The sequence below is a fragment of the Tetrapisispora phaffii genome, chromosome 14 (genome assembly GCF_000236905.1).
Source record: "Tetrapisispora phaffii CBS 4417 chromosome 14, complete genome".
Classification (NCBI taxonomy): Eukaryota; Fungi; Ascomycota; class Saccharomycetes; order Saccharomycetales; family Saccharomycetaceae; genus Tetrapisispora; species Tetrapisispora phaffii.
The window spans coordinates 117,383-126,260 of record NC_016533.1 but is presented as its reverse complement, the minus strand read 5'-3'; the positions used below and the strand labels follow the sequence as shown (position 1 = coordinate 126,260).

At 32.3% G+C, this 8,878-nt stretch overlaps 4 protein-coding genes and 2 non-coding genes across 6 annotated transcripts; 2 read left to right on the top strand and 4 right to left on the bottom strand.

The window, feature by feature from the left end:
* Window positions 1–403: 403 nt before the first annotated feature.
* On the top strand, window positions 404–2,089 carry RRN7 (Rrn7p; the record flags this gene model as incomplete). The annotated part of the gene is made up of 1 exon (XM_003688225.1): window positions 404–2,089. The coding sequence occupies one exon, from the start codon at window positions 404–406 to the stop codon at window positions 2,087–2,089; it is 1,686 nt and encodes a 561-aa protein (XP_003688273.1).
* A 151-nt stretch (window positions 2,090–2,240) lies between these two features.
* Window positions 2,241–2,913, bottom strand: APS3 (Aps3p; the record flags this gene model as incomplete). The annotated part of the gene is made up of 2 exons (XM_003688224.1): window positions 2,241–2,797; window positions 2,892–2,913. 2 exons carry the CDS (start codon window positions 2,911–2,913, stop codon window positions 2,241–2,243), a joined length of 579 nt encoding a protein of 192 aa, XP_003688272.1.
* A 161-nt stretch (window positions 2,914–3,074) lies between these two features.
* On the bottom strand, window positions 3,075–3,145 carry TPHA0Ntrna13G. The gene has a single exon. It is a non-coding gene; the product is annotated as a tRNA-Gly (tRNA).
* Window positions 3,146–4,925: 1,780 nt separating this feature from the next.
* Window positions 4,926–5,036, top strand: TPHA0Ntrna7P. The gene is made up of 2 exons: window positions 4,926–4,962; window positions 5,000–5,036. It is a non-coding gene; the product is annotated as a tRNA-Pro (tRNA).
* A 608-nt stretch (window positions 5,037–5,644) lies between these two features.
* TPHA0N00560 (uncharacterized protein) lies at window positions 5,645–6,841 on the bottom strand (the record flags this gene model as incomplete). The annotated part of the gene is made up of 1 exon (XM_003688223.1): window positions 5,645–6,841. One exon carries the CDS (start codon window positions 6,839–6,841, stop codon window positions 5,645–5,647), a length of 1,197 nt encoding a protein of 398 aa, XP_003688271.1.
* A 765-nt stretch (window positions 6,842–7,606) lies between these two features.
* On the bottom strand, window positions 7,607–8,689 carry TPHA0N00550 (uncharacterized protein; the record flags this gene model as incomplete). The annotated part of the gene is made up of 1 exon (XM_003688222.1): window positions 7,607–8,689. The coding sequence occupies one exon, from the start codon at window positions 8,687–8,689 to the stop codon at window positions 7,607–7,609; it is 1,083 nt and encodes a 360-aa protein (XP_003688270.1).
* Window positions 8,690–8,878: the final 189 nt, after the last annotated feature.

The window sequence follows — 8,878 nt, the reverse complement described above, 5'->3', positions numbered from 1 at the left end:
GGAACCTATTTCACTCGGGGTTCAGAGAACACCACGCAAACCAAACCGCTTTTACAGTCTTTATAAACTTAGCATAACACTCTATGAATGAAGGATCCACTACTGAATACTCATCAGTGCCTCCGCTCTCTAGTCACGGTTATATTGAATGGTCTTAAATCATTTTAGATCTTGTATTTGTAACATGAATCTTCCCAACTGATGAGCTGTAAACAAAATCTGATCTCTCACGTGACTTAAATATTGAAATTTGATAAAAATTGCGATGAGATGAATATTGAATACTATCTACTGACTATAAAATAATAATATTATTCCTATTTTATAGCTTATTCTATCCGATTGTTTTCGAATTAAAGCAATTGGCTAAGTAGCTCTAACACATTCGTACGGCATTGAACGCATGCTTTCCTTTCTTCGCGGGCCAGTCTGTGGGACGGATAATTGTCCTTCCAGATTATGGAGGATTATTGCCGGTAGAAGAACATGTCAATATGGGCATGTGATGGAAGGTGATATCGAAGTTAATAATGATGATGATGACTATGCTGCAGGTGGGATAGTTACAAGGAGATTGAATTTAACTACTAATGCAACCGGTACCTTTCAGTCGAGTTTGAATGCCTCGCAACAGCTTGCTTCAAAATATCGCGTTAAAGATAAGAGGATATATGGTTACGATGCAAATATTCTATTTCTTAAATCATTTCAATATATATTAAAGAAACAATGCGGATGGCTTATAAGGAAGCAAGGGTTCAGTGATAACTTTTCTCAGGTTGTTAAGTTGCTATGGACAAAATATCTGAAAAAAGTTAACGATAACGATAAAAATATTATAGATGAAGGAATTAATAGTTTTTCAAATCCTGTTAGTTTTAGGAAAAATGGACGTGGAAAACATTTGCAATCACTAAATATACACATTTCTACTTCATTAGCATTTTTATACATTGCATCGATGCATATTGGAATTCCAGTTTACGCATCTGATTTCATCACTTGGATTGGTATATCCGAGCTTCCTTATTACAAGTCATACTCACTTCTTCCAAAACAATGGGTAGAAGGACTGCCGAATTTTTATTTAGGTTTACTTGAAGGTGGAGCACCACCTCATGAAGGTCAGTTTTATAGAGTTTTGATTAAGTTAGCCTATAGAATTGAATTAAATGGATTTTTAGATACACACTTTTACTTTGAAGGACTATTATTGAAATTAATAATGTCGTTTTCACTCCCACCATCTGTATTCCTCATTGCAGTAGAAATGATCAAGAGTTTAGATATCGCTGATAATTTTATATTACCAGAACTACGTAGCGCAAACTTCTTAGGATATCATGTTATTCCTGAAGTTAGAACATTGTCATATTTTATTGTCGCATTAAGATGGATTTTATTAAGTAATATTGATGATGCTTTTCCGGATACATATTTAATGGCATTATTAAATGATGTGAAGATCGAATCAGAAAGTGAATATACGATTGAAAACAGAATTTCGAAACTGATATACAATAAAGAAACCAACAATGTTTTTACATGGGATGATAAGCAAAGTCTAGAATATTTAAACTGGGTTGAGAAAAAATTTTTACCAAACCAAAAGGCAGTTGTAGATAGAGAAAATAATATTGATAAAAAAATTGCAAGAAGAAAACTTATGGAGCTATTCCCATTAACTGAAAAGGTACAAACTAAGAAGCCTTGGTCGAACTTAGAAAAGAGTAATGAAATCACAAGTGATCAGATAGCAACTAATTCAGAAAATGGAAACTTTGAAAATGACGTTAGCAATGACATAAACATGGAAATGAATTCTAAGACGCACTTACAGGATAATAAGGTATCCTTCATTAATGAATTACAAGAAAAATTTATTAGTTTAAGAAACAGTCTCGAGTTTCCTCCGTATCAAGGAACTGAGCAATCCGCTGCTCTACCTTCTCGTATCCAATTGATTAATAAACTCGAAGATAAAATAATTGAAAAATTGGTAACAGATTTTGCACTCTCAAAAGTACAACTCGAGGCAAGTGTGAAACAAGTAGAGAAATTTTGCATCAAAAGATTAACTAAAACTTAATCTTTTTTAATTATTACACAATAACTATCATATATAATTCACTATAAAATTATAATCAGCATATTACTTTGGAAAAATATTTTTTTCATTATGATACCACATTTATTTATTCTTAAAATTTTTAAAAAGTTGATATATATATGTAATTAATTCATTGACTAGAGGCCCATTGAGAGAATTTTCCATTAGTTAAAGCTTGGAAAGCATTACCAATTGCCGTACCTCCAAACATACCGGCACCTGATTCAGATTCCTCAGATGCATTATTCAGATCATCCACACAATTAACGATCTTCGCCACACTTGTTTCAATGACCATTCCACCTTGTATTATTTCTTCCAACACACTTTCCAAAGTTTGCCAATTAAATATCAAATCCAATTCACTCACTTCAGTGAAGCAACGATCTAGAGCTTCCACAAACGTTTGTATCAGATCTAAAATCACCAACTCAGACTCTTGCTCATCAACAATGAACGCAAAATACAAGGTAGCATAATTTTTATAGATTATTTGAATATTATCATCATCAGTAACACTACCTCTTGAATCAGAGAGTACAGAAGAGGGAGCAACCATAAATGAGCATTGCAGTTCTGTATTTCTTTGAGATATATATGAATAAACTTGCTCCAATAATAATTTTTGTTTAGGTAACTCAACAGGAGTGTAAAATTTCCTCAGTCTTGGTTGACATTTCTTATTAACTGTTCAAATACCATTTTTTTTTAAAATAAGGGTCTGTTAGTAATTGCAAAAATAGGATGAGAAACAGAGCAAAGCAAAAAAAATTAGACATACATATTAAAACACCATGAATCATACTGAGAATCGCAAGTATCCTTGGCTTCTTAAGTAACCTCTTAGGAACCAATTACTTAATTATAAAATGGTAGTCTCTTATAGATTTAATATTTAAATTTTTCATTTTGATATGAGCATCGCAAGAAGCATTTCGAGAATTGAAATTTCAAAAAATACAAATGCGCAAGCCCGGAATCGAACCGGGGGCCCAACGATGGCAACGTTGGATTTTACCACTAAACCACTTGCGCTATTAATTATTGAACGTGTAAGGATATCATGCGGACTTATGTAACTAATCGAAACGATGACGGAATCTTAGTGAGAGACTCCAACAAGATTTTGTTGGAAATGTCACTGGTCGTATAAGTGACTATACGATACCAGATATTACCTCTTTAGGAGATTATTGTTGCAAACCTGAAACAATAGTGCCTGCAAGAATGTAATAGCAGAATTCCTAATGCAATAAATAGTACTGTAGAACCATCAGCCTGCCGTACGTGTTCAACTCGACGACGTCGTCTCGTTGGACAGAACGGCAGATTGAAATATTATGTATATATAAACCCGGTAATCAATAGTTAACAATTCATTGATCCAGGTCCAAGAGACCAGAGAGATTAATCTAATTATAGAGTATATAATTTAACCACATTTTAGTATATTAAGGCAATGAACACAACTATTGAGCATCGTCTCGTTGGACAGAACGGTAGATTGAAATATGATCTATATATAAACCCCGGTAATCAATAGTAAATAATTCATTGATCCAGGTCCAAGAGACCAGAGAGATTAATTTAGATATAAAGTATATAATCTAACAACATTTTAATATATTAAAGCAATGAACACAACTATTGAGCACAGAGAGATTAATCTAATTATATAGTATATGATTTAACCACATTTTAATATATTAAAACAATGAATTCATCTATTGAGCAAAATTCTCCTATTACATTCTGTCAGAATTATTGTAGTGTATGTGACAGAACTAAGTGTTTATGACACTTTGAGTCCAGAACCAATAGATCACTTACTAATGGAAAGAAGGTCCAGAACAATCTTCCAAGTGGTAGGTGAAAATTTCTCACTACAATGTAAATGGCTACATGATAAACACAGATGTACAATACAGCACTAAAGAGCCTAGGAGGATGAATGAACACGTACACATGTTCATTCAACTGTCAGATTAACTCATATATAAGAGGGCGATCTAACTCTATATAGAATAGTTTAATTACACTATAAAAGATCAATCGATATTTAACTATAAAGAAGATGGACTATACTAGAGCAACTGAAGTGGCTAATGACACTAACTTAGATGTTGGAACTACCCAACATAAGCTTGTTACTCCACACATTCTCGTGAGCACTATTACTTCAGGTTTGCAGCAATATTCTCCTAAAGAGGTAATATCTGGTATCGTTGCTCAGTTTGTGGAGAAACAAGCTCATGTTGGGTAGTTCCAACATCTAAGTTAGTGTCATTAGCCACTTCAGTTGCTCTAGTATAGTCCATCTTCTTTATAGTTAAATAATCGATTGATCTTTTATTAGTGTAATTAAACTATTCTATATAGAGTTAGATGCCCTCCTTATATATGAGTTAATCTGACAGTTGAATGAACATGTGTACGTGTTCATTCATCCTCCTAAGATCTTTAGTGCTGTATTGTACATCTGTGTTTATCGCGTAGCCATTTACATTGTAGTGAGAAATTTTCACCTACCACTTGGAAGATTGTTCTGGACCTTCTTTCCATTAGTAAGTGATCTATTGGTTCTGGACTCAAAGTGTCATAAACACTTAGTTCTGTCACATACACTACAATAATTCTGACACAGTTATACGACCGATGTCATTTCCAACAGTTTACAAACCCAGCGACCTCTGCATATTTTGGAAATATCGATTAAACAGAAACAGTGAAGTTGTTACAGAATTTAGCTAATAAAAATAACAACATTATTTTATGTGTATGGTAATCATAATGTTAAAAAATTAATAATTATTGAGGGCGTGTGGTCTAGTGGTATGATTCTCGCTTTGGGAAGTGCTTCCAGTACAAATGGAAAGCACTATTTTGAATATGCGAGAGGCCCTGAGTTCAATTCCCAGCTCTCTCCCATTTTTTTTTGATATTTTAATAAAGTAAATGAACTTATAACCCATATTACAGTATATACATTTTTGAAGCATGTCACTTTAGCATTCTGTCAATACATTGCAAGTGTATGCAAATCATAATCAGATTAAAATCTATAAACCTTGCATCAACATGAGCACTGATGTATTTTACTGTGCTCCAATTGACAACGATAATATTGATCTAGTTCCTAATCTGAGCTTGTATTTCTACGACTTTGAATACTAAAATTATTGTCTTCTTCTAAGTTAAAGGCAATTTTATACGGTTATTCAAAAAGTTATCATGAATTTACTTTTATATGATGCGCTATAGATTTTGTTCGACGTTGAAACTAAGAACATATTTTAATACACTAAGTGATGAAATAAACATAAATTTAATGACAATATTTATTAGTTGACATAAAAAGAACGTCAGTTCATATTTTTGATATCAAATGATAATCAACAGTGGTAGCTCAATTATTTATTAGCGACTTCAGGTTACTATCTTGATATATTTCAGCAAGTTTGTTAAATAATCTATAAACTGTTCTATCCAATTATCTAAACTGTATATATATCATTAAGGGATAGTTTTTCATAACTAAAAATTTTCATTCATGGCAAATGCACCCTCATCAGCTTCTGTGTTGCTAGATTTCGAAATAACACCTGCTTTTTGGTAATCTGAAACTCTCTTTTCAAAGAAATTAGTTTTACCAGCTAACGATATATTTTCCATAAAGTCGAATGGGTTCTCAACCTTATAGTACTTCTCATTCCCAAACGCAACTAATAATCTGTCAGCAACAAATTCAACATATTGTGTCATCAATTTTGCATTCATACCTAGTAGAGCGACAGGTAAAGCATCTAAGAAGTATCTTTTTTCAATCCCCACTGCTTCAGTGACAATTTTTTCTACAATTGCTGGATCTGGTTTGTTCTTCAAATGGGCAAACAGGATACATGCAAAATCTGTATGTAAACCTTCATCTCTGCAAATTAATTCATTTGAAAATGTCAAGCCTGGCATTAAACCTCTTTTCTTTAACCAAAAGATAGAGGCAAAGGAACCGGAAAAGAAAACACCTTCAATTGAAGCAAAGGCTACCAATCTTTCTCCAAATAATGCTTCGTCATCATTGATCCATCTTAATGCCCATTCTGCCTTTTCTTTAATCTGTGGAATATAATCGATTGCATTGAACAAAAATGAACTCTCCTTCGGATCCTTAATGTATGTATCAATTAATAACGAATAAGTCTCAGAATGAATATTTTCAATCATTATTTGGAAACCATAAAAATATCTAGCTTCAGGTACTTGGATTTCAACAGAGAAATTTTCTGTCAAGTTCTCATTAACAATACCATCTGATGCTGCGAAAAAAGCTAAAACTCTCGAAATAAAAAATCTTTCATTGGAGTTCATTCTTTCGTTCCAATCGTATAGATCTTTTGATAAATCAATTTCTTCAGCAGTCCAAAATGAAGCTTCTGCTCTCTTATAGGTCTCATAAATATCAGGATACTTAATAGGATGGACTAAATGTCTTTTTTTATCCTTATTTAATAACGGTTCCAACTTTTCTAACTTCTTCAATTCATGACGACGTACTCTATGGCTGTACATGAATTGCTTATGATCCTCTGCCGCTTTACTCAATCTCAAATCCAATTCTTCATCGTCAGATTTATTTTCTTTTAAAGCTTCTAGCTTTTTATCTAAATTCTCTTCTTTCAGTTCTAAGTCAGACAAAGCTGAAGCTGCAACTTTTGAGGGGGTTGCCTTTGCCATTTTTAATGTCATAATGTTTATAGGTGTGAAAGATAATATTCCAAAGTGATCAGTATGAGTTTATGTTTAATAATCATTCAAATATCAAATACTATTAACTAAAAAGTTACTATTATGAATAAATATTTCGTTAATGTCGCAAATTATGAGTCTTATATATGGTTACAATACCTCTAAACATAAAACTGGAAAAATTTTCGAGATGTTGCTCTGTTTATATTTATATTTGAATATACTTACAATATTTTAAAAATTAATAACAATAAAGTTCAACAATTGTAGAATTAATTTAAAATCGCGACAACATTCTATATATATCTTCCTGCTTCGAAGTGGTTCTCCATTGTAACGTACAGACAGCAACCGAATTGGTTATCGTACAAATGATTATTTTGATCTTTAATACTGAAGACGGAAAACTTAAACAACTTTTCTTTATCGTATACATTTCTGTTAAAACTTTTTATTATTATTATTATTATTACTATTATTTATCTGTAGTTGAGTTGCGACGCCCTCTTGTTATTAAAAAATGTCAACAAACAAAAACGCGACACCAGTTTAAAGGTACACAATGGAAACAAAACATTTCGAAATAAAGTCATCATTAAGTAAACGGGATTTCAGCATCATAACCTTGTACTTATTGCCTTTCTTAAGTAAATGTTCAGTGAATAATTTTTAAATAATTTAAATAGTCATAGCATTGTTAAAAAAATAGTCTAAACAAAAAATATAGCGAAATAAAAATTAGTTACGATAGGACTAAAAATCGTCATTGAATGAGAAGTTACTTATGTCGGTATTTGGTTCATCGATTGTTGGTTTGTTCATATGTGCAATCTTTTTTTGGAAGGAATAACAAGCATTTGGGAAACTGTCTGTATCGATAAAGTCGTATGGATTTGATGTTTTATGGAATTTATCATTTCCAAAACCTTCTAAAATGATATCGGCGACATATTCAATTAGTTCCTCCATTAGTTTAATATCTAAACCTAGCTGTTTGAAACTCATTGAATTTTTTCTTAGTGCACGTTTTTCAATGTTGACTGCTTCAATTACAATCCTCTGAACGATTTCTTTATTAATTTTATTTTTTAGATGATTGAACATCAAAAATTGAAACTCTGTACGGATAGAGTGATCCTTAAACATCGTTACGTTTGCCTTACTCAAACCTGGTAAAAGTCTCCTTTTTTGCATTGAGAACAGAGAAGCATATGAATTCAGAGAAAACAAACTTTGAATTGCAGCAAATGCTACTAATTTTTCACCGAATAACGCATTGCTAACATCGAACCACCTTTTGGCAAATGCAATCTTTTCCTGACTAATTTCATCTTCCTCGATTCCATCAAACATCACTTCCAATTCGTCTTTATTTGTGACAAAGGAATCAATAACTAAAGAGTATACTTCTTCATGAACGTTATCAACCATGATTTGAAAGCCATAAAAACATTTAGCTTCCGGTGTTTGAACTTCTGCAGAAAGTGTTTCAGTTAACTTAAGTTCTGATAAGACCGATGCAGCAAATACGGCAAGAACTCTCTTCATAGAATGTTTCTCTTTATCACCTAACTTATCTTCCCAGTCGACGCAATCTTGTTTCAGGTCAATCTCTTCGGCAGTCCAGAAGAGGGCTTCACGTTTCTTGTATGCATCAAATATTTCATGGAACCTAATTGGAAATAGGACGAATCTACGTTTATTCTCAAACAATATAGTTTCATCTTTTTGTCTTTCCAATATTTCATGACGATGTTCTGAGTGCTTGTTAAGAAATTCACGATGTTTTGCTTCTAGCTCTTTTAAGACCGTTTCAAAGTTTTTATCACCAGTCATTATTGTTTATATAGTGCGTAAAGTTAGTTTAATTGTATGTTTAATTTTCTGTGATGCAAGGTCCAAGAATTCAATTCCAATTCGACATCAATATCGATGAAACTACTGTTCTTTATATATCAATAAATTGATAATCCATTCGTTATCTTACATGTTTAATACCCAACGCACCCATGGTATTGTTATACA